This window comes from Alosa pseudoharengus, unplaced genomic scaffold, assembly GCF_046254945.1.
Source record: "Alosa pseudoharengus isolate Yale_2024_CS ecotype anadromous, Long Island Sound unplaced genomic scaffold, YU_APseudo_1.1 YU_APseudo_1.1_scf_5, whole genome shotgun sequence".
Taxonomy (NCBI): domain Eukaryota; kingdom Metazoa; phylum Chordata; class Actinopteri; order Clupeiformes; family Clupeidae; genus Alosa; species Alosa pseudoharengus.
The window spans coordinates 15,961,860-15,988,204 of NW_027468837.1; the positions used below are offsets into that span (position 1 = coordinate 15,961,860).

Below are 26,345 nucleotides of genomic sequence, written 5' to 3' on the forward strand. Positions count from 1 at the left end.
AATCAGACCCTGATTAGTGGCAACCTGGCAATCCGGAGCAGATAGCTACTGACGCAGCCATGCAGAACAGTGAAACACTGCAAAGTCATAATATTCCTGCTTATCTTTAAATACAGTCACACACAGATATACACAGGGACAGTACAGATATCATACTTTTAGTATCAAAGTGACCCACTGATGAGAAATGCAGAACATTAAACCACATATTGGAATATTGGACATAATGCAGAACATTAAACCACATATTGAAATATTGGACATAATGTTCTATTCCACTTTCTCTCAGTCCCCCTTTTTCAGCCTTTATGGCTGGAACATTTCATCAAATAGTGCCACTATATAAAATATAAATGATTATACAATTGTTTCATTAAAGTTAGTCAGATCCAAATAAGCAGGTAAATGACAAGATACATGATTTAACTGAAAAATAGCTACACATGATTGGTGTACAATAACAACCACATAAATCAAAGAGCAAACCATCATGACAATTAGAACAAGAGCTATAAAACTAAAAAGAATATATTTGGTCATTCCCCCTAAACTATCCAGAAACTCATCTATATAATTTCTATATCAGGTTGGGATAATCCCATTGGTGTACCACCTTTTCAGATTATCAACCGATTTAGAGGCATCAGGACATAAATCACATGTATAAAACTCTCAAGTCCCCCTTTAAAAGACTTGAAGCCTTTGACACTAAACAATAGCACAAATCTGATTTGAATCAGAATGAGCCTACTAATTAACTGAGAGCAATGCAGTAATTGTGTCTTTTTACCATGTGTATAATACCTAGGCAAAGCTGAAAATAAACCAAAACACGTAAGAAATGTCTCTCAACAATTCTCAAATAGAAGCCAATAAAGGAAATGAATCAAATGAAACATGGTTACATGTATAAAAGTGGCCCTGACTGTCTTGATTTCTCACAGGGTGTGAAAATAAAGTTTACAGACCACAGAGTACTAGTGATAAAACAACAATAACCAAACAGTTATAGGGGGAAAAGAAACAATAGACAAAGGGAAAAAACGTCTTTAGTCTGTAAGGCTGCCCCTTTTTTAACCACTGATTGCACCTGAAACAAAACACAGAGATATACAAATCTGGGCCCAAGGCCCCAGTTGTGCTTCCTAAGTTTCAGCTAACATTATTAAAAAGATTTCAATTGCAATACCAACACCAAATTATAAATTAGCAATGAAATATATATTCACATGATCATGATCTTCATGGATACTCTTTTTTTTTTTGTGTGTGCCTCATATCAAGAATTGTTTATCATACAGCAAAGCTAAACTAGACTGCATTTCCGGCGGGAACTGCGAAAGTGTGCTTGCCCTGGTCCGGTCAGCAACGTGAGCAGACAGTGGCATATGCTATGCTGAACCTGGCTTGATCCAAGCATTCTAACAGTGCCTTTCAGTGTTGGAGCAGTGGCAATATCTCAAAAGCTCTAGAAGAGGGCTATTCAACTATTGACATGCGGGGTGAATGCGGTTCGTTGGATTTTACCTGTGGCCTGCCTTCGAATTTAGCTTCTATGACTAAGATCAAATCAATAAAATAAAATGACAGCAGTGATTGGCTGCAAAAATAAATAATGTCACGTGTCTTGCGCCTCTCAAACTGGGCTATCAGGTAACCTACAGAAGAATTGAAATTATGAAATATGACCAAGGCATTAAAATGTTGCTTGTTTGTCAGGATACTTTTTCACTGATTTATTTAAAAAAAATATGAGCTATGAGTGTTATATATTCCATCCCCTAATTATGTTTTACTGGTTTATTTGACAAATAATCTATATGGATTTGCTCTATTTTGAGAGCCTGGGATTGTTTTGAGAGCATCTATATCTCAGATGTATCTTAGAATAAAGGAATACTTCATATTACTCTAAACCACCTTCTGTAAATCAACTGTATACTACTGTCTACATTGCACTATATTTCTTGTCTCTGTATATTTCATCCCCTTTCTATACTTTGCATCACATTACATGTATACATGCATCACAGCTAAGATCTTTGGTTGCTATGAAGGCCAGTCGTTCTAAATGGATGGTTGCTATGGCCAAAGGCCAGTTCTATCTCTGCCGTTGTCAAGCGGGCATATCCTAGAATTCTGATTAAGTTATTTTATTTGAAACAGCTCTAATTTACTTAGCCTACTTCCATACAGTGAGTCCCATTAAGAAGTGGCCACTTCATTCGCGCTTACCGTGATTCACGCAGCAACATTAATCTGTCACCATATGCCTACGTTTGCAAAGAGGAGAACATTTTAATTTGATTCACAATGAAACGTTACATTTAATGTACATGTTGACAATGAGTAGGCTAGTTTTGGTTGTTGTTGGTGGTGTTACTGCATCCCTTAGTTATGCCTACAATGCAACATTGTTCCCTCGCGATTGGAAGCTCCTTTCAAAACATTGCGACGTGAAATGCCACCACAAAAAACTGTTTGTGAATCGGTCGTAGTGAGTTAGGAGGAGTCCTTGTGACTTCTTTTAAGCTGTCACAGACTCAGGTGCTACTTTTAGGGCTAAAATTCTTTCTGAATTACTCTTAGTAAAAAAAAAATAGGAGTCCTAAAGTTACGAGTGACGAAGTTATGAGTACAAGCATCTCATATCAAATGATGGCATTACGCTAAGCAACATAAATCCCATACAGCAGGGATTCCCAAACTGTGGTACGCGAGCTGCTTCTAGGGGGTACGCGAGATGAAAAGGGCTATGGCGGACAGGTAGCCTATAAAATGAAAATTTTAAATCTTTTGTAATTAATTCATGAATAAATACAGAATTTCGAATCAGGTCATAATGATATGAAAACATGAAATTAAAGGATATCATTTATAAACTCTGTATGTGTTCATCAAAAAAAGGGCAGCTTATTAAACATGACGCCTGGAATAGCTAATAGAATGCGTTACTTTTGAATGCGTTGGATGGTCCGTGGGGGGAAAGTTTCGCGGATATAACAGGTTTTTGAAAACAACAAAAACACAAAGGAGGGAAGGAGCAAAGCTAGGAGTTATTTCAGATGGGCAAGAAAGGTAACATTAAGCTAGGCTTTACATTTAACAAACTAAAGGTAGCCTAAGTTTAGCCTTTCTAGGCTGTATAGTGTTGTACAAACGAATACATCCTTGTCATGCGTTGTTGTAGGCCTATTATAAGATAAGATATTGTATGTGGATGTAGTTAGGCTACTATGCAGGCTAATTTTCATAACTTTTTAACTGACCAAATGCATGCACCTAAAACCGGGAAACGGACAAATATTGTCAACGTGGGGGGGTGTTATAGAATGCGTTACGTTTTTAGGCTATGTGTTTATGTGTCGGATGGTGGGGGTACGCGAGCCGAGTCGGAATGTAGGCGGTGGTAGGTTGACCACTACAACATGACTCATTATGTCTGTAACTCTATAAAACACTTACTTTCATAAAGGACGCACACCATCCAGCACATACACATGGAAACCGATATTTTAGGTATTTGGCCACGAACTCAAAACGTGTCTCTCTGAAGCTCTGTTCTAGAATCTTTGCTCTGAAGGCCGTTCCCAGCGTTGCTATGGGCAACATCAAATAAACGAAATGAGAGTCTTTCAGTATTAAATGTGTACGTGTACGAATGGATGTGTGTGGTTTGCAGTTAGAATAAACAAGAAATAACATTTCCAATAATTTCCCGTTATAAATTACATAATATTTGCACCTTTCTTACTTGCTCACATAATTCTAATGATGTTACCGTATGTATGTGAAATACAACGTATGATGTGTAATACAACGTTGCCACCTAGCGTTCAGATGTATTTAACATTAATGTAACATTTCCTGCTTGTACTGTCGTCAACTCCATGCTTTGAGGAAAACAATCTTTTTATCATAGTTTCCTCTTCAGTGAGCGATTACCAGGTCGTTTTTGTAACAGAGATGGCTGTTTTATTGTCCCTAGGTTTACAACACCTATTCATATTAATACGTATGGAAATCAAGTTAATGCTGTCGACCACTGTTTGTCTATTACATGGTCCAGAATGCCTTGCATGTCTTTACAACAAAACAACCCAGTAAAACCTAATTTCCCGTAAACATATGAAACTTGTAACATTTTTAATAATACTCTCCTAGGGGTGTAACGGTTCATGTATTCGTATTGAACCGAAACGGTACGGACGTCACGGTTCGGTGCATGCATTTACACGGAGAATACACGGTATAAAAATACATAAAACTCGTGTGCGGATTAATTAATGTCATGCGCAATTACTGTTAAGTAGCGAGAGTTACGGGAGTTCTTTAGCGACACCTAACGCTAATCTGTAGCCTCGCTTTAGCTCTGAAGCTCTGATTGGCGCCTATGTTTTTTTTGTCAGGTCGTCGGTCGAGTCCGTCAGTCATTAGCAGCACTAAGGTTAGACCCACAAGAGTTAGAGGATCCGCTGGTCTCTTTAAGATCGCAAGTTTGAGAACTTCAGTTACAGTAACGTTAGTACAGGCGAAAGAGTGGTGGATAAGATGAAACTGTGTGTCGGCGTTGTTCAGCAGTTGTTGGGTATGTGAGTGGAAAAAATGCTACACATATTCGAAGCCATCACCCAGATGATGTAGGCTACCAATCACTGAAACGAGGGGAAAAAACTTCCCCTGCGCTTCAGCAGCCTTTGGATACAAATAGGGCCAAAACCTATGGCTTACATTAAATGATTTCGTAATGACAGAAAGCTATGTAAGTCGCGTGGTAATTACCTTTATGTTGGGGTAACTTGTAACTTCTCACATGAGGTTCTGGTAGTGTTAAGTGCATAGACAGTAAAATAAAGTGACAACGCTAACCAGGCTAATAAACAAACCATGCTACGGTGAGTTAACGTCAAAGGGCAAAGTCACGTGACTTCTAGTTGTAGTCTGTTTATGAAATGAAAGGAGCCATTTCGTTTTTTAAAAAAAGGCAAAATAGTGTGATATTTTCACAGTTAGTAGGCTAGATTATTACTTTACACACAATAAAAAAAATATTGAGGCAAATTGTAGACCCTTCCATATACAACTAAACACAGATGTTGAAGGTCTTGCTTAAGTGGATTTTTAAAAATCATTTTTCTATGTAATTTGCACTTTCAGAAATAAGAGATGCTGTAGGCCTATTTTCAGTTTTATAGCTGATTGTCTTATTTTGTTTACAAGTTACAGATGGAGTCTGGGTACTTATTGTACTGTTTAGCCTACATCTTACACACTTCAGGCTGTTGCAGATGGCTCAGGGAAGAGACTGTATGACACTAGGTGGTACAGCCTGAGACATGTACAAAAAAAAATGCTTTCTGCATTTTTGTTTTGCTTTTCCCTCCATTGTACCGAACTCGTACCGAACCGTGATGTCCGAACCGAGGTATGAACCGAACCGTGACTTCTGTGTACCGTTACACCCCTATACTCTCCCATCATGACATTTAACAATAAGGAAAATTTTAATTTGAAAACCGTCAATGTGAAAACAACTGTATTATGTAAGCTGTATATAGCTACTGTTCTCCTTGCTATTTCAGTTCGTAAGTCCATACTATCCCATGGCAGAGCAAGGATTTCATGATTGGGCAAGGCTGCCCAGAGACATTGTGGCTGGCCAGAGACATTGTGCATACTTGTAAGGCATTGTGATAGAAGTGTAACTGCAAAGTTGTAAGGGGAGTTACCAAATATGGGTGGGGGGGTTTGCCAAATGCTGGAAACTTTTGGAATATTTCTTTTTTTTTAACTTATGCACCCTCACATTGGAGTCCCGAGTTCATATACAAAATTTGGTATCAATATGTGACAGTGTTCCTGAGATATGGACTGTTTCGGAGCTTCGCCGCCGATTTTGTTTGGCTGTGACGGGCAAACGCTTCTGAAAATCAAAAATCCTTTCTGTAACTTTTGTGAGGCTTGGTCCAAGGATCATGTACGTCAAGTTTCGTGAAGTTCGGACCAAATTTGTGACCTGTGAAACTTTAGTTTCGCTTTCTATTCAATCCAATATGGCGGAAGAATGACAAGGGTCAGTGACATCATTTTCAATTTCCACACTACACCGGTTCCGGCCGGACGTTCCAGAGTTGGACCGGTGGCGATATCTCAAAAGGTCTTGGAGCAGGAGCTGGCCAAAAATCGCAAAAATTTGCAAGCACACTTAATTATCTTAACTTTTTTTCGACATTGTTTAAAGCAGGCCTAAAGGAATGTTTTAAAGAATTTGGTTAGAACTTTATTCTTAAACAAATGAAAAGTTGTATTTTATTTTATTGCATTGCTGTATCCAAAATAATTGTAAACAATATAGTCTAGTATGCATATCATCATACCACATTATCATCTTGACACTGGTTTGCATACAGTAGCTGTGAAAACGGTTGTAAAGACCTTTTCATGTCAATGAAGAGAAAAAAATAATAATACCAATATAATAACTGCAGTGGGTGTGTTAATAAACATATGAGCCTATTAGTTCAATATTAGTTCAGAATAGTGAAGTGAACATCAACAACCTCCATGAAAGTAAAAGCTATCTTTAATTATAACTTGATACACTGCAAGAGCTAGCTGTCAGACTACTCTTAATCAGACTCCCCCTTATGATCTGCAGCAAGGCTACAAGATTATCCCCTTAGCTAAAGTGTTGTGGCGTATAACACTGTGTCCTAGAGCTAAGTGCATCAGAGCATCAACAATTTGATCAATTCACTGCTGTTGGTAAGATTACAACTTTGCTAAACTGGCCCCCAAGTATGAATTTAAGCGATATGGTTCAACTCTTGTCAGTGTTGTCACTGCCAGAAGCATGAGATTGTGGAGCAATGCTTAATACATATGTCCAAGCTAAAAGTTCTGCCACTTTTCCCCCTCTCCCCCTTTTTCCAGAACCTTCTCTGCCCTCAGAACCTGTATGTCTTTTACTTTCGCCCATTCAGCCAGTCGCTCACCATAGTGTATTGTGCCCTCAAAGCAGGACCTGGCAGGGCTTAAGGCCGACACACCTAGCCAAACAACAGTCAAAACACATCTGTGTCTACCTTGAAGCAGGAACATAGCGTCCGCATGGCTTCCAGTGTTTGCGGCCTACATGTGGAACATGATAACTTGGGTCTGGTTCTATTAGCATGGGGAGCAGGGAGCTTGGAGAAACAATTAGCCTGTATTTAAGCAAAATGGTCATACTTTCTATGGGGCCTTCATTAAATTTACAACTGGAAAATCTAACCAAAACTGGAATATGTAATCTGATATAATTAATTAATTAACATACCTATCATCTCGCATATGTGCTCCTGTGACTTGTAGTGGATTGGGGAGAGTGTAAGACGTGAGAAATTATATATAGCCTCGGAAACATAGAGACGTCGAGCTATAGGCTATCCTCGCTTGAAAGAGCTTGTGTGGACAAATAGGGTGAAGAGTTAAATGGCAATGATATTATTACATACTCGTTAATCTGACTCCATTTGATTAATCATTTGTATCACCAATCAATTACCAAGTAACTAGTTTATCAGCTATGGAGGAGAATGGCATGGCACACTACGAGAATTGAAGTTATCCGACTGGTAGGCAAATGAACAATTTATTAGGCATTAAGCCTTAAAGGTAAATGTAACCAATATCACTTCAGTTGGATGTACAAGTAAACTCACATGGTCTACTGTAACAAAGTAACAACCAAAGGAACAAAGGAAGCTTATCAAAACACAGAGATAAACTTAACCAGTTAACAAGTTATGAATTTACAGATACATCAGATAAAACAATACAAATCCAAAAATAGAGGAAAGGGAGAGAGAGAAAGACAAAGGGAGACAGAGAGAGGAAGAGGGAGAGAGAGGCAGAAGACCAAGCCTCAAGGGCCTAGCTCAAGAGGAGAGTGGAGATGGAAAAGGAGAAAGAAGAGCGAAGAGGACAAAAGCCTCCACTTTTATCATTAACTTGGGCCACCCCCGACTCATCAGAGCCTTTGTTGTCTGAGGTGGCCCAGGTGGATATCATAACTTTATGCTACAGTTTAATTCTTAATCTACAACTATGCACAGATACATTCAATTGTAACGAAACCATAATCAGACTGTTTACCACATTACAAGTATTAATTTAAGACCAAACATGAATGTATTATTCACAACACATATTTACAGAGCAATACTGTATGATAATGAGGTTGGCCTATCTCACCATAAGACATCAAGTAGGCCCAGGACTGAGTTACCTCTCAGTAGAGGGGCCAAAATATTTGGGGATCTTTGGCCATGGCCAGCTAAGACAATACAGATCAAACACAGGCATCCACACATGTAAATTGAATGCAAAAGGCATTCTTTAGAAATGCATATGGTTTGGGCAAAAGACGGGCCTTACAAGAGCAAGGATGGCTTTGATGCTTTGGTCCAGGCATCCAACACTCTATAGCACTGTTGTATAAAATTATCCTATGGGTTGTAGACATCATGATGAGAGAACGAGTTTGAAACTGTAAAGCATGTATTCATATAACCTTAATCATAATCAAGTAATACACTGAAGTTATTCCTAACCATAATACTCTTATAACATTTTAAATAACAAGTTTAACTAATACTATTAACATACTGAAGCTATTCTACCAGAATTCCCCCTACGTGCGCTCTGTATCCCTATGTCTCTGTTTGCTGCCCTGTGTCTCATTTTGTTGCACTGTGTCTCATGCTGCCTTAGCCTAGGCCTTTTGAAGAAACCAAAGTCGGCCTTGAAGCTGCAAGATAACGCTTACACAGGGCGAGCTCTACTCATAACAACCAGTAGGAGGGTGCAGGGGGTGAACGATATTTAACCCATGCACAATGTATGACCTGTGATCACTCTATACTGTACACCCCTGAACTTTCTGTAAACTTAAGGTGAAAAGTTCGTTCGGGGTAGTGTTGTGTCAGCATTTTGGAGGGGTATAAATAAGAGAGTTCTACCTTTGTTCGGGAGTGCGATCGTGCGATCCACTCAGGCTTTGCGCTATGTAGTCATTAAAGGAATTTTTGCACGGAACTCTGCCGGACTTTTGCGCCTTCTTTTTGGGACAAGTTTTTGACTTCAGCACTTATAATGGTGTATTTTTGTTACGTTGTGGGCAAGATGTTTGGACTTCATTTCTGGCCCGAGTCTGAATATCTGTCACGACAGCACAGCACACAGCATTTAATTTTCTCTGCAAAGATTCACTAAATTTAGTTAAAACAGATATTCCTAGGTGGAGATATCAGATATCAAAATGTATATAAAACACTGGAGGATGATGTAGGAGGTTGCGACTCTATGACATTTTAGTCATTGATTAAATCAATGTAATTTGAGGCTAACCGTGTAAATATACACTTAGATCATCACAAATAACATACAAATTTGTTATTTCCCTCACCAATGAGCACTACGTAGAGGTCCTTATAAATATCCAAAGGATCTCATAAACCTAGGTTTTTCTATTTAGGATGAATCACCCCTGAGCCTCTTCGCTTTGGGTTTCTTTTCATCATAAGACTACTTCTACCAAATAGCCCTCCTAGTAGTTTTCTTATTTAGGATGAATCACCCCTGAGCCTATTCGCTTTGGGTTTCTTTTCATCCAAAGACTACTACTACAAAATAGCCTCGACTCCCTCCGGAGGAGATTTTTTTATTTTAATTTTACTTTACTCACCGAACGTTCGCCTTTTTGCTTGATCACTGGTTCTCGCTCCGACGTCTCAGGAGAATTCCCTTTCAGTAGGATCCAGTCACCAGTGGTCAGAAGATTAGCCATCTCGCCTTGCTGTCTCAGACAACTAAGGGCTTTCAGGATTCCAAATCCAAGGTCCCAGACCTCACCGTGTACGTTTTTTCAGGAAGCTGGTTTTGAAGCATGTTTGAATCTGCAAGCACGTTCACTAATGAACATTTCTTGATGAAGCTGGCCTATCTTAGCGATATATTTGATATATCTTAGCGATACATTTGAGTTAAATGTCCAGTTACAAGGCAAAGACAAGCACCTACCTCACCTAGCAAATAAGATTTGCGCCTTGATCGCGACAGTATTATGCCTTCGAAATCGCTGAAACGTCTGATTGGGAGGCATTCTTGTGATCCCATGTATTAAACAGTAGGCCTACATCACATCCCTGCAAAGTTTATTTCAAAAATATTTCCCAACCAGCAGTGCTCAGTATGACTGGATTATGGATCCATTTAATGCAGCATGTTGGTATTTCATTGAATATATTGTACAATGCTGTAAAATGGCCTATGCTTCCTAATATGTTGCTGGAAAACAGAAATATATGTGTTATGTATTTATTTATTATTATATCTGCAGCACCAGCTGATTTTAACTCTGTTGAAGGGGATATATTTAGAACTTGTCATTATTTCAATAAATTTGACCATTTTAAGCTTGACCTACCACTTTCTTAGAGCGATGAGGGACAGGTGGGGCTCGAGAATGCCCCCTTGATCAAAGTGGGGAATGAAAGAAAAAGTTTGAGAACCACTACTTTAATCAAATGTTGGTGGTTTGTTTCCTTACTTGTTGTTGTGAGCAGATCTCTCATATATTAGAATCTCAGGCTTCTCTGAGTATATCTTATTCTAGGGCTAGGGCCTGAATCACCAGGGGAAAAAAAATAAGATGGGCTGTAGCAACCTAACAGCCCTGGTCTGGCTGTAAGTCTCTGGTTTATCCGTTGCTGCGTGTTCAGCTCCCTTACGGGTGTTTCTAAAGGCCCATCCCCAGAACCAGGACTGAAAGATCACCCCCCTCCATTTTGTTTCAGAGGAAAAACAAACACTTAGGACGGTAGAAATTATTAAATGACAACTGTAATTCAATGGCACATAATTTTCCAGAACTGGCAAATCTAACAAGAATATCAAACAAGGGCATTACATGTCTCGTTTAGCATTGACAGGAAAACAAACAAAATAAAATAATTAAAGCATGTTGACCAAACACAAACCAAAACAAAACATGTGCCACTTTTAAGAGAAGTAACTCTTGACTGAATTAATATGGTATGCTATCAACATTAAAACGTCATTTTAAAAGAGAATTTAAGACACCTCTGACAAGCAACACCTTCAAATTGTTTGAACTTAGATATAAAATATTTGTAACTTCATAATTCAAGTGTAATAAATGTATTTTCTCTTCTCCACTCTCTCTCTTTACACTGGCTCCCTGACCTTCAAGTGCAGAGATAACAACCACTCACACACACACACACACACAGCTAAGTCAGAGAAGATCTGTACCTTATGGTTAAGTGTGTTAGTGTTTTCCGTACCAGCAAGAGTGCCCTCAATGGTGACCACAGAATATCCTCAACTCAACAGGGGAGGAGGAATTAGACTTCAAACACTTAACAAAATCTTGGCTTCAGTTTAGTCGAGAATAGTTCAGTAAATCAAACAAGTTTGAATCCCAAGCAAAAACCCAAAAAGAATTCTCTTATTGAGAGGAAGCAAAAAAAAAAAACAATTCAATACAATTAACAGTCAGATGCATCTTTCTTATGTGTATTCTCAGTTACAGTCTGTAACAGATAGGTGACCTTCATGCATATCAGCTGGCCAACATACACACACACTCGCACTCAGGCCTCATGTCGACTGACAGGAGGGAAGACAAAGAAAACAAACTCAGTCTTTAGTTGCAACACATACAACACATAACATGTAGCCTATAGTTTTAGACATTCTTTCTCCTAATTATTTTGTGGTATATTTGATTAGCTGACACACAATGTTAGCAGCACTGGGATGTTTTGAATAGGCGTCCCCACCTTTATCTTAGTTTGGCCCAACTAATGCTGCTGACCATGTGTGGCTGCCACAGACAGACAAAGCTGCCAAGTAAGTTAACTTTCCCTTAACACGCAGATGAGATGGAAGTTTTCTTAGATTCAAATAGCTTTGCAGCTCCGAACAAACTATGTCAACTAGTAGTTCAAGCAGGGACAGGTTGACACTCAGACATGTTAGTATCAGAGAGTACCTTTAGCAGACAATTGCAAAGCACACATACACATAATCCATAGGTCAGAAACATACATAGACATACATGTTGAGACAAAAACTCAGACTCATGTTCCTGATTGGTTATCTTGAAGTGACTGGTCTCAAAATTTGACAGATTTTCCAATTTAGCAAACCCAGTGATGGTGATCCCCCACCCAGACCCAGCATCAACCATCTGTAACTCTCCGGAGATTCGTTGACGTAGGCCCAACCTGTGTGCGCACACAATTTGTTCCTTCTTTTACGGGCCGATAGCTGCTACAACAAACTATCACCCAAACTGTCTATTCTGTTACGAAAGACAGGAGCTTTACTTAACGCAATCCCCCTTTGCCCAATGGCAGTCATAATAGCACTTTAAAGGAACAAAACATACTACTCACCGAGAGCGTGTCTTACCAGCGGGCTGAGGGATCACACACAGTAAGTTTGGTAAAAAGAACAATCCTTAATTCAATAGATCAATATAATCCTTATCAATCTCGGTAGAACCTCCATAAACTGATGGTAATTTTGATACCATAGATTTAATAGAGACTCAGTCAGACCAATAGTATGAAAAATCAGAGTTTATTTACAATGATGCACATCAAGGGAGAGACAGCATGACTTCATCTAAAGATCCATCAGCTGCTCTAACTAGACAAGGAAATAGTTAGGGTTTAGGTATCCTTCCAGGCTGACGGGAGATGGCGTTGGTCAACCCATCTCACGTGGACTACACTGAATCAGACCCTGATTAGTGGCAACCTGGCAATCCAGAGCAGATAGCTACTGACGCAGCCATGCAGAACAGTGAAACACTGCAAAGTCATAATATTCCTGCTTATCTTTAAATACAGTCACACAAAGATATACACAGGGACAGTACAGATATCATACTTTTAGTATCAAAGTGATCCACTGATGAGAAATGCAGAACATTAAAACACATATTGGAATATTGGACATAATGCAGAACACTAAACCACATATTGAAATATTGGACATAATGTTCTATTCCACTTTCTCTCAGTATGGATACTCTTTTAATCCCGTAAGGGAAAATTTAGTCTCTGCATTTATCCCATCCGTGAATTAGTGAAACACTCAGTGCACGCGGTGAACACACAGTGAGGTAAAGCACACAGTCAACACACTATGAGGTGAAACACACACTAAACCGGAGCAGTGAGCTGCCTGCTACAGCGGCGCTCGGGGAGCAGTGAGGGGTTAGGTGCCTTGCTCAAGGACACTTCAGCCGTGGATGTGGGCATGGAAGAGCAGTGATGTGTGATATAATAGATAATGGAAAACAGCTTTGTGACACAGAGGATTTCTTTTTTTTTAAATGCTTGTGCCACCCCCAATGCTGCCCGCTTTGTCCATGCCAAAAACCTCTACTGATTTGCAGAATGGATAAATGGTTAAACTAGATGTACCGCATAGCGGTACAAAATATGACCGCCGCTCAGTCCTGTACATCCATTCCGTGAAAATAAATCATATTAATGAATTTGTCTCCATCTTCTACTCCATCCCCCACTCTTGAAACTTTCGTGTATGCTTGTTTGGAATGTGTGTTTGCAGGCCGCACACAAAGTAGCCTACTGGCGCTGCAAAGGTGAATAGATTTGTAGCACTTGCCAAAAAATTTGTAGCATTGTTATAAAACCTTTAAAATATCTAAACAATCACAAGTAGGGCAGTTCATCACAGTCCATCCATTGCAACTGGACTGATGAAAGGTACACCTGTAGGCTACATTGTATTTGGGAAAAACAGAAGGTAGCAGCATAATTTATTTATTTATTTATTATTAAACAAAACAATCCCTGTCAGTTCCATGCAGTTTTCAACAGCTATCAAGAAGAGAGGTCATGTCATGGATTTTTGTGAATGTTTCTTCTTCTACATATGCATAAGTTTAGTCATCTAGTTCATATGATATTCAGCTTTATTGTTAACCCTTAGAACCCGATTGACGCAAAGTGCGTCAAAAAACACACCCTTTCTTCTCTGTTACATTGCTCCAGAACGGTTCATCGCAGCGAGATGAAACCTTTATTGCACGACAGAGCAGAAGTGGGGCTTTCCAACGAGACTACACACTTGTCTGTACGATCAAGTATGAAAATTTAAAAAAATCATGAAATTAAATCAAATTGCATCATATTTACAGTCTATACTTCTCTGCATTCACCTGCACACACATTACTCTAGTTTGAATTACTCGCGAACCCGTGATCGCATCGATATGGCAAGCATATCAGATGAAAGAGGGGGCACAGGGCTATCCATTGATACCATGTTTATCGATCCTTCTGGCTTATAAAATCAGACGAAGTGACTGCAAAATAATAACGTCATGTACACAAACCAACGCTGCACACTCATTACTCTCGTTTGAATTACTCGCGGACCCGTGATCGCATAGATATGCCACGCATGTCAGATGAAAGAGGAGACTCAGAGCTATCATTTGATACCAAGTACATCCTTCTGGGTTATAAAACAGACGAAGTGACAGCAAAATAATAACTTCATATAGCTGGACTTACCCCACGTTTTTGTCTGTTCTTGTGGCAAAGCATGCAATGCTATCATGTGTTTCTCTATGGCAAAGCATGTTCATATTCCGGTTTTGAGATCCTAGCAAATTCCTGCATGGCATCCAATTCAAGGCTCACATTGCATCCCAATGTGTTCAACAAATAAACACCTTTTTTGCCTTTACTTTGTTCATGGCAATGTAGTAAAGAGTTGAGAATTATTATGACTGCATACACACAGGCACGCAGGCTAACACGCAACCTCGGGTCAAGTCAGGTCAGATCAGTTCGTGTCACAGATATGGAGCGCAGAAAGGTCATTTTTCATCACTAAATAAAAAATGGCATTTATTTCCGTAAATCACACAGCAAATATTTCTGTAAATTGCTCAGCCCCAGAGTATACCTCCAACATGGCAATTATATTGCCCGATTCAGGACAGTCTGCCCTACACACACATGAAATGCATGTAGAGCTGTGAGCTTGCAGTGGTGAGATACATGTCGAAATATAAGAATTTTTATAATACACTTTTTATATTTTAATTCTTTAAAAATCAAAATAAAATCAATGCTAGTATTAATACATGAAATGATGGCAGATCTGAATAGCCTAAACTCACCTGAAAAAAACAATATATAATATATGTGTGTGGCACTTACAATGACCAGAATAAATCCTTATGAATAAAGGTAGTGAAAATGCCCTAAAAACAGCTTAGGGTTCTAAGGGTTAATGCACAAATTAAATACCAGTAGTCTAAAACAAAATGCCGTTTTACCCAGTGGTGCAAATAACTGACATGTCCAAAAGGGCCTTCATGAAATGCGTTGCTAGACTGTTCATACACATTTTAACGGGCCAAGTTGAAAATACTGTTTGTTATTGTTTGTGCAAATAATATGCTGATTCATGTTCCCTTGCATTTTGCAACTATGAGGTCCATGGTTAGTCTGGCTTTCGCCAGACCAAGCTCAATCTTTTAAGAAATCGAAAAGGAATCGCCGGCAGATCAGGCTGAGTTCACCCAGCCTAGTCCATGGTAGGCGCCCGATAGAAATATTGTTTAATTTTGCGATTGAGATATCCACACACTGGCGCCCCCCCCCCCCCCGTGACGTGTTCGCCCGATAGCTCAAGATCTGTGGCTAAAGCAGCCATAATGAAAGTGTTATCATTGTTTGGATACTTCACACACACATGTGTTTTTTAATCGCATAGACTACTACTACCAAGCTGGAATCAAAGCACATCGACTCCACTCTCACACCCTAAACACACACTTCGAACAAACAAAAAACGTCTCAGTCTCACGGTATAGCCATAGGCAAAACTGTATTGGACCGGTGTAACGTTGGTACTAAATCATCCATCGCAAAGAATGATTTTTGTAGCACGTGCAACAAATGTGTAGGTACAGCCCTGCCCTGGATACATATCTCAATGTGCGCTCTAAAACATTTGGTTTAAATGGAGATGTAGATCACGGGTGCGTTAATAAATCTACATTGCGGCGAGTTGACACAAATTATTAACTTTGACGAATTTATGTAGTTTCAGTCCTAGTTACTTTACTTTGAGCCATGCTCTTCCTTACTTGAATCACCTTTGAAAATAGAGGATTGAAGTAGCCTATATGGGTGTTTGGGAATGAACGTTGACTCAGATGCCTTTTGAGACTTTGATCTAAATGTCCCAGCCCGGTGTTTAGGATGCATCATAGACATCTTTCAGGTAGCCTATATATTTTCCATTAGAAAACCATCACGTAGCGAACGTGTTGTAGCTAACTCACTTAGCTCCTGTTAGTAGCCTAGGTTATGGTCATAAGCAAATGAGATGACAGTCGAAAGATGCAATTAGTGCTGTTATCAATTTTCTTGGTAGCCTATAACCGCATTTATGGTTTTCTACAAATACATCAATAATCAAATTGGCCTCCATCACTCAACCAATGCTAACGGTAACATTATTTTACCTACTCTAGGCTATTGATATAACTTAAGATTAACGTAGCCTACCTGCAGTAAAAACCAAGCATGTCCGATAAACATTCTCAGATTTATTTCGGCTTCACGAAGAAATGGGAATTACATGTCATGCAGAAATCATCCTACCCTTATTAGATGTTCTCTGCGGTAAACTACAGTCTTGTCCTTGTAGGAAGCGTAGTGTCTTTCCAACCCACTTTAGATTAACTTCCAACAAAATTACGTCTCACTGCAACGATGCGCCATCTGGTGGACAAACGACTATGTGACGCCAATACTTGAAATGCAGCCAAATTATTATGATGAATATTTGGTTTTCCTTTAATCCTACTGAATTTGTAATTATGTATCGGCCGTTGTAATTGCCGATACTGATGGTATGTGCGTGCCTGTGTGTGTGTGTGCGTGTGTATATGTGTGCACCACCATCTACAGGCCAATGAGTCTACAGTCACATAACTTAATTTTTTTTAGACCCCCCCCCATGGATGAAATTCTACGAAACTTGGCATACCCCTAAAGAATGTCAGGTTAATCATATACATAAAAATTGGTGCAGTTCTGAACATCTTAACTGAAGAGAGGGGCGATTAAAGCAGAATGATATTGCATTTTCATGTTTTACCGGGGGGGTGCAAATCACAAATGATTGATTATGGGCTAGGTTGATGTGGGCCCTTGAGACCAACATACCATAAAAATTTCTTCATCCTCGGTGCCACGGTTCAGGTAGTTATTTAGGAAAAACTGCATTTTTTGGGTTTCGGGGGGCCCAGCGCCGGGGGGGGAGTGGCCCCCAGGGACCAAACGAAATTTTTCCGTAAAAGTCTAGTGGGGCTACATACCCACTAAATGTCATGTGCCCCGGTGGTTCGGTGTCCCGGGTATCATTGACCAAAAATTCAGGAAGTAGATGACGGGGGGGGGGGGGGAGAGAAACTTTGACAATCCCTGTATGACCGCTTCGCTAGCGGCGGTCATAATAATCTTTAACAATTAGGGCTGTCACTTTACGTTCGAAAATCGATTGCACAATCGATTGGACCAAACAACACAAGTTTCGAAAACTAAAATAGGGAATCGATTTTAACCAAATATGTACACTATTAACTTTAAACGAATTAAACAAATAAAAAGGATAGATGTTACAAAATTCACAAACAAAAATATAAGATAAAAGAATTCCGAAATGCAGTAATCATTGCGAAAGCTAAAAAGAAAATTCCCATCAATCGTACGCACCGGAAACAGCTGTTTCAATCAGCTGCTGTGCAGCTCGTGTTTTGCCAAAACATGGAGGACAACGCGATGAACCTGTGCGACATGAGAGAGACGAGTGATAGGCCCTAATAACTTAAAGAGTTTGATGTAGAAGTACTTTGGATTTTTGGTATATCAAACTATGGAGAAGAACAAAGCGGTAGGCTATGCAAACTGTGCAATCGATTTCTACGTAGGCGAAATTTGTTTGACATTTCTAATCGTAAACACAGACACAGCTACGTTAAATCCTGCAGTAATGTTTGTCACTGATGTAGGCAGTCCACTCGGCTTATTGTTTTTCGAGAATGTTGCACTCCTGTTTGTCATTGTGCACGAAACTTTACACCAATAAATCATCAGAAATATTGCTGGCTTGCGTCTACAAGTGCCCTCTGTTCGTCCTAATGCCTGTTAGTTGTTTGTGGATTGGCCTATATTTGGCGTTGAAAATGTCTTTAGACATGAAAAATCGATTTTACAATCAATTCAATGAACACTTATGTCTCAAAAATCGAACAGGGTTTTTTCACAAAAATGACAGCCCTATTAACAATTGCATTTGGATGCAGAGTGAGAGTTAGTGTACATTGTCCAAATATTGTTTTGCTTGTACTGCTTGGTTAGCCTGGGAACACCCAGACCTTTACATGCCCGTGTTTTAGGGACATGTTAGGGCATGTTTTAGGCCAAAAGGTCGTATGGGTGAAGCTTGGTAGGTGCAGTGCGCACATTTTCTTCAACATCAGCATCTCTCAGGACACTGTCATGATTACTTCATACACTAAATGGATTGTTGGATTGGAAATAATGCCTTCATATATTAAATGATTTCTAATTTGTTCTTTATATATTTGTTCCTTATATATGTATTTTTTTAATGCCACCATCAGCTTGAGGAACTCCAAGAGAAGCAGAAACTGTCCAGGGAGAAGGAGCTCATGAAAAGAAGGAGTTTGGACACTTTCCAGAGAGATATCCAGCAACGGCAGCAGGCTTTTGAACAGAGGGTAATGATATCAGGACTGTTTACATTTATGTCAGCAGTGTGGGATAGAACGCTCATTTGGGTATTTTTTTAAATGCATCTTATCGGGCGGACCAATCAAATTGGGCTTTATGATGATGGACAGGTGAGCAACAGCGCCTGGTCTATCACGTCATCTGAGCACGCTTAGATTAGGCTTATGTTTGAAACAAAAACGCTGTGGCTAGAAGGATACATGGCTTTTAAGACCCCATACGGAAAATGCATATTATTTAATGAGGTTTTATCACGGATATTGCTGAAAACTTTGGCCAAAGTTGAGATGTGGGAAAATTCGTGGTATCACTTTCATCAAGGAAAAACAGCACTGTTGCATTGCAACATGTTCCCTCGTTAGTTTGACATCTCTGATTGACCACCTGTTCGAGGGATTTGCGACAGCCTTTCCCAGCTGTTTAACATGTTTGTAGCATATAAGTGTTCAACAGAATTATTTTTAAAAAAACAGAGGGATAGGCTATCAGTTTTTTCCTAATATTGCCTACCCTACTACGTATCTCTTAGATTTCGCTAATGAGTGTTGTAGGCTAGGAGTTATTGACGGCACTAACTTTTACAAAAGACCAGAAAACAATGTTAAGGCATTTGTGGAGAAGGATGGTCCGTGTGTTTTCTTCCTACACCTCAGGGTAAGCTATTTCGTTGCTCTGATTGGTTAGGTCTATCCAATTGAGTGCAGAGGCATTCCCCCCCTGTATCGGTTGAAACACGCCCCATAACTACGTCCCAATGGAGCAGTTTCAGACTCATATTTTGACTAGAATTGAGTATGACTACGTCAGGCTACATTGAATGACCTCTATGTATGAAATGCGCTATATAAATAAACTTGACTTGACTTGACTACTTGGATGCAGAGATATCATGCAACACATCAGTACTTTTCTCACTTGCTACATCACGGACAATCTCTGCGCCCAAGTAGCAGTGCTTCGCCCCAATAAAGCCTCAAGTCAATACCTGCCTGGAGATCGCCTCATCTTAATCTGCATTGCCATGTGTACTCGTTGTGAAGACGGAGACCACAAGAAGTAATTAGGGATTTTTTTTTTTTCTGGCTCACTTTTACTCACAACGTACTATCTGGCTACAAAGGATTCTATTCTCTATGCTAAGATAACCTAGCCGGGGCGCTACCGGACTATGACAATGCATGCACGGAGACATAAATGTTTTTGCTCACTTATCTAACTCTAGGGGAGAGGGTGAATAACCCATTTTTATAAAACGGTGGCGTGTTCCTTTAAATGTGTGATTAGTAATCAATGTCTATCCATCTTTGTGTCCAGGAAGTGGAAATGCAAAATTTGGAGAAGCATGTTAATTTTGAGAATGAAAGTTCAAGGAAGGCGTATTACAGGGAATTCAAAAAGGTAAGAAAAGTTGGTCACACTTCACTTGGATAGTCTACCTACAGACAATCTGCAGATGCCAAGATTATCAGTGAAGTATCTGTAAACAATATGTTAATTACAATTAAAGGTTAAGGTTAGGGGTTGGATTTTGGTACGGTCATGTTCATTTGTTCATCCATAATTTTACATACTGAACTTAAATTTTAAATCTGGGCAGACTAGCCAAGTAAAGTTTTACTGAAAAGTTTCCTGATATGTTTTGTTTACCTCTGCATCAAAAACTGAAATTCTAAACAGAATATTTTCATATCTAGATACTTCCTTTCAAACAGCCAAAACCCATTTACTCAAAACAAAGATAAATAATAATATACAGATGTCTGTGTTTTTGTATATCGAACTTTCATAGACACTAGTCAAAACGTGTCTGTCTTTTTTTTTTTTTTTTTATAAAGTAGCATCAGGAATTAGTCCTTTGCCTTTGGTGAGACATTTCTAAAAATCAATTTGATGGAACATTTTAAGTGATTGATTTTAATTAGCACTCCACCCAGTAGGGGAACAAAAACTATTTTGTTGCACCTGCATCAACAAGAACTGTGGAAAATAACAACATATAATTCTCTTCTCTGTGGTTTTGTGTCTCTCTTTGTTAAGGTCATTGAAGCTGCTGATGTGATTCTGGAAGTCCTGGATGCCCGTGATCCTTTGGGATGTCGTTGTCCCCAGGTGGAGCAGGCGGTTGTCCAGAGTGGAATTAACAAGAAGATTGTTCTTGTTCTCAACAAAATTGGTAGGTTGGAAAGACTTGTACCCATGCCAAGTGGCCATGTGTTATTTGTACAGATTAATCTGTGCACCCCCTTGTTCCCTTTCTTATCTTGGTAAGTGCTCTCAACCACTCTTACCTAAGAGGAGAACAAAATAAGAAAACATTGGTGAATCCCAGAAATCAATGGGTACTAAAATATAATAGCAAATTGAGGATGTGTTGTCAATGTCTCTGATGGTTGTTGCAGTATTTTTTTCTGTTAAGACGGGTGTCACTTGCGCTCAAGCCTTTTCGTTGCTCACAGTCCAGGACCAAAGGGTCAGAGAGACTGGCTGGGCCACTTCAGAGACTAAACCCAGGGATGACCGGAGCACTCAGAGAACTTTTTAACTTTTTTATTGTGGTGCGACGCATTGCGTCTTCCTCAGAGTCCACTTCCTCAGAGTATTTTTTTCTTTGTTTATTGTGTTTGTTTTGTCATTTTAAGGGTGCAGATTTTGATTTAGAATTTTCAGTTTTGCAAGTAGATTTACAAAACTCTTTTTTTAAAGATCTTGTGTCTAAGGATATCATTGAGAAATGGATCAAGTACCTTCGCCATGAATTTCCAACTGTGGCCTTCAAAGCTTCTACCCAACAGCAGAGCAGAAACCTGGTATGATTTTAATCCCTGGAAGTTTGTTAACATTCCTCATACTCTGTTAATAAAGCAGTTGTACTGTGCTTTTACTATTTCATTTGTTTGTGTATGTTGATTGCATGTATCACTTGTTCAAAATGGTAACGCTTGTTTTTCAGAAACGCAGCAATGTACCAGTCACAAAAGCCACAGCTGACCTTCTGGGTAGTAGTGCATGTGTGGGTGCAGAATGCTTGATGAAACTCTTGGGAAACTATTGTCGGAACCAGGACATCAAGACAGCCATCACTGTTGGTGTTGTAGGTGAGTGTTCAGCCATAGTGAAATCGTATTGTCTTTAAAAATACATGAGATTGCACTGTAGTTGGACTTTTGTCTGTCAATAAAGGATCAAGTAAATAAATATTGTTAATTTATCTTTAAAAAGTCTGAGTGATTTTTTCCCCCTTGATTTTTTTCCTAATTTCAAAGGTTTTCCGAATGTCGGCAAGAGTAGCTTGATCAACAGCCTGAAGAGAGCACGGGCCTGTAGTGTGGGAGCCACCCCAGGAGTGACAAAGTAAGTGTAAAGTGTAGTGTACAGGCACAAAGTCCTCACTTGTGACATGCTACCAATCTTACTACCTTATGTATGTTATTCAGATGCCTTCAGGAAGTGCACTTAGACAAACACATCAAGCTTCTAGATTGCCCTGGAATCGTTATGGCAACCTCCACCAGTGATGCAGCCATGATTCTTCGGAACTGTGTGAAGATTGAACAACTGGTAGACCCTTTACCAGCCATTGAAGCAATCTTGAGGCGCTGCAACAAGACACAGGCATGTTGTTTCCTTTATGCATTTTAGTTTGCTTTCTGTTTCTATGTGTAAACAATGTGCTTAGTTGATTCACTGATTCACACCCCCCCCCCCCCCCATGTTTTTAACAACTGTAAAACATTATTATTGAAGTCTTCTGCTTGTTTTTGTTCCTCTTAGATTATGGAACATTATGGGGTTTCAGATTTCCATACTGCTCTGGAGTTCCTGGCCTTGCTAGCACGGCGGCAGGGGAAGCTGAGAAAAGGGGGACTTCCAGACAGTGACAAGGCTGCCAAGAGTGTCCTCATGGACTGGACAGGGTGGGTGTCAGTTGTCATGTTTTTGGGTTGCAGCAGATATTAGCATCAGGAAGTTTGACGGTGCTGCCATCTGGTGGCCATGGGATATACTGTATGTGTGTGCGCGCATAGATAGATAGATAGCTAGATAGATAGATAATATTCTAACCTAATAAGAAACTAAATCTGGTTTGAAACTTTTGGTATGTTGGTAAACTGGCACACACAGCACTTTGAAGCCGTTTGCAAATTCCGAGTGATGCTGGAGCATCACACTCTCAAAGTGTTCAGAGTGCACTCGGGACACTTCAGCTGATGGGACAGAGCGGCAGAGCTTGAATCAAACATTGTTTAGAACACAGCTGATCAACCGTCTGCTTTCACTTTTGAATGAAGTTCCAATGAAGAAGTGACTGGACTACTTGCGGAGTGATATGAAAGATGTAAATCAGAAGCACAAAACCTGTTGCCATTGACAGCGGTAATTGTATGTTTCAGGAATTACAGGTAATTACAGGAATATATTTTACCGTAGAATATTGGGAAATCCCATTCAAGTCAATGGAGCATTCTACTAGCATTGTGAAGAGCCGTGTAATAAGTCATGATATTGTTTGGCGATAATTATATAAATGGCGATATGAAAGAAGTCATGTCATCTTAGTCTTGAGAACCACAATAAAGTAAAACTTTCCCGACCCCCAATTAACTCTTCTTCCTCGTCTACAGTTTGAACTACACATTCAGTCATCTTTGTTCTCATTTTACATTCTACATCCTCCTTGCAGCACATATAAATACAGTGGGGAGAATAAGTATTTGAACCCATGCTAAAGTTGACTAAAATGCTCATTGGGTTCAATGCAAATCAAACCAGCTAATAGGCTAACTGAAAAACACACCATGCCAATCTCTAGGTATGGTGAAGGGTATGTGATGATGTGGGGCTATTTTAATTCCAAAGGCCAAGGGAACTTTATCAGGATGCATAGTATCCTGGATCCATGAAATAAGTGGCCTTTAAAAATAAAAAATCTGCCTGCCTCTATGGGAATTTAACATAGGGGTCAAATACTTATTGCCCCTGTAATTTAAGGAAGAACATTTATTTATTTACGATACATTCTTCATTCACTAAGAAAATTGGTGTCCTTAAAGGTTGGATTTTTACTATTTGTTTTAATTAAGGCATTAAGATCAATTTCTAACAGATGTTTTTATATTTTTCTTTTTAGTCAACTTCAGCATGGGTTCAAATACTTATTCTCCCCACTGTATGTCATCACCTATATCATTGATGTCACAATATTTTTTTCAAGTATACAAAAGGAGAGATGCAACCCACTATTTGTGTTAATGCCGGTTTTTATCCATGACAGAGTGGCTGCACACTCGTGATCTCTTTGTAGGTTTATTTATAAAGGCTGTTTGCCGAGACATCAGTCTTAAATAAATACATAAAGAGAATAGAGTGTGCGCCTACTCTGTCTTCAATTTGTTAACCTGGTCAGCTCCTGTACTTGGGTGTGCATCCCTCCTCGCTTTTTTAATTAATTTTGATCTATGAGAAACTCATTTATAAGGAGAATATAAGGTATATAAGATATAAGGAGAATGCAGAGCGCTTTTCTATTTTCAGAGTGCCAGATTGAATTGACGAATGTCAGTGTTTCCCATACATTGACTTAATTGTGGCGGCCCACCACAATATCAACATTGACCACCACACAATGATTTTCCAGGTTGTACTAAATTGTGCTTAAATCTGGTTAGCATCATAACCACACTGCTAATTGTTAAAAACTGTATTCAAGTTAAAAACTGTATTCAAGTTAATTCTGCAAACCAACCACCACAAATGGAATTCAATTCTGTGGGAAACACTGAATGTACCCTCAATAACAGGTCATTGCTATGTTAGCATTCTGTTTCTTATGCTTAAATACCAGGTTATTGTGATCAGTTATAAAAAACAAGATTGTTTCTATATGTCTGTTTACTATTCCAGAGGCCGCATCAGCTATTTTACTCATCCTCCAGAAACGCACACAATGCCTACCCACGTCAGTGCTGAGATCGTAGCAGAGATGGGCAAGGCCTTTGACTGGGATGAACTAGAGAAAGGAAATGAAGAGGCACTTGCTGGTACAATTACTTTTGCAGCTGTTGTGACTACTCCCGTCTAGTTTACTTTGAAGATCACGGTGCTAGCCATGTCAAAGCCTTTTACTAAACTAAACAAAGCCATGTACCTGTACTATTGCTTGCTATTGGCAGGCAGAGTTTGACTGTGGCTCCTATTTGGTTGTTTTAATGCCAAGACTGAAGCTCAGAATCATGCTTTGTGACCTCTTCTCTATTATAGCATTGGACCCCACTGAAGTTGAAATGGGATTCTGCATGGCAACATCAGGTATGACACAAGGCACTCAGCTGGACATGCCAGTGGAAGATGGCGAAGGTTTGGAAGATTGCGAGTCTGTTAACAAAGCTGAATCAATGGAGGATGATCAGGATCCAGAGGTATTCTGACAAATGCTTTTGTGGTTTGGAGTTTCCACTGTCTGTTGTAAACCTAAGTTGGAACTTTGAATGAGGAACTTGTCAGGCAGGAGGAACTTTGTTTTTTTCTCTAATGAAGTGTACAATATCTCAACAGAAATAGATGTGTTACGAAGGTGCTGCGCACTCATAAGCAGAGTTTTTGGTAACACTTTATAATAACTACACACAATTCATCATTTATTAAGCCTTTGTTACTTATTAGTTAATGGTTTGTTCATCATTAGTCATTTCTTGTTCATACATAATTTATCATCAGTAAAGCATTCACACAATTATAAATGGTTTGTTCATAGTAAATAAGCCTATATCTAAAATATGTTTATGAATTATGGTTAATTATGCAATAATATTATGAATGTATGAATTATTGTTAATTATGCAATAATATTTTGTTGATGAAGTAATATTTCCATTATTTAACAGTTGTTACATACACATGCACTAATGATTAGTTAGGGTGAGGATACATATTTTATAAACCACTTCCTAATACTATAATTCATGATTAACTCAGGAGTTACAAGTGGTTAGTTAAAGGACAATTCCGGCGCAAAATGAACCTAGGGGTTAATAACACATGTGTACCGAGTTCGACCGTTCGCTGGGATTTGTTTTCATGCTAGTCGAATGTGACCAGTTTTATTGCAAACCGCTTATTAGCGTTTAACGCTAGCCTTCGGGGCACACGTACAGTAGAAAGAAATCACTATTTCTATACCACTAACAAGGCTCAAAATAGCACCACACTTACACAGTAGCATAATGATGAGGGTCTCTACATGTAAACCGAAGCATTGAGAACTTTGTAAGTGTACAGGCAGTTTATTAAAAAGAAACACATTACCGTTCACGTCTGGTTCACATATACAGGCAGGCGATGTGAACTAAAATCAAACGTAATTTGCTCAATATAGGCCTATCAGAAATAATAGCTCTGACATAACTCGTAACATTTCCTGCGGAAACTCAGGCGAGCAAGTGCTCCACCAGCCATCATGAC

At 39.2% G+C, this 26,345-nt stretch overlaps 1 protein-coding gene across 1 annotated transcript in view; it reads left to right on the forward strand.

Annotated features, from left to right (window-relative positions):
- gnl3l (G protein nucleolar 3 like) overlaps positions 1-26,345 on the forward strand; it is a 38,027-nt gene that overhangs the window by 2,937 nt on the left and 8,745 nt on the right. Inside the window, exons 4-13 of the mRNA XM_076267573.1 lie at positions 18,758-18,874; positions 20,202-20,285; positions 20,925-21,060; positions 21,591-21,694; positions 21,838-21,982; positions 22,151-22,238; positions 22,322-22,499; positions 22,659-22,801; positions 24,789-24,925; positions 25,146-25,303. Of these exons, the coding sequence (XP_076123688.1) occupies positions 18,758-18,874; positions 20,202-20,285; positions 20,925-21,060; positions 21,591-21,694; positions 21,838-21,982; positions 22,151-22,238; positions 22,322-22,499; positions 22,659-22,801; positions 24,789-24,925; positions 25,146-25,303 (1,290 nt within the window). The remainder of the gene's footprint in view (positions 1-18,757; positions 18,875-20,201; positions 20,286-20,924; positions 21,061-21,590; positions 21,695-21,837; positions 21,983-22,150; positions 22,239-22,321; positions 22,500-22,658; positions 22,802-24,788; positions 24,926-25,145; positions 25,304-26,345) is intronic.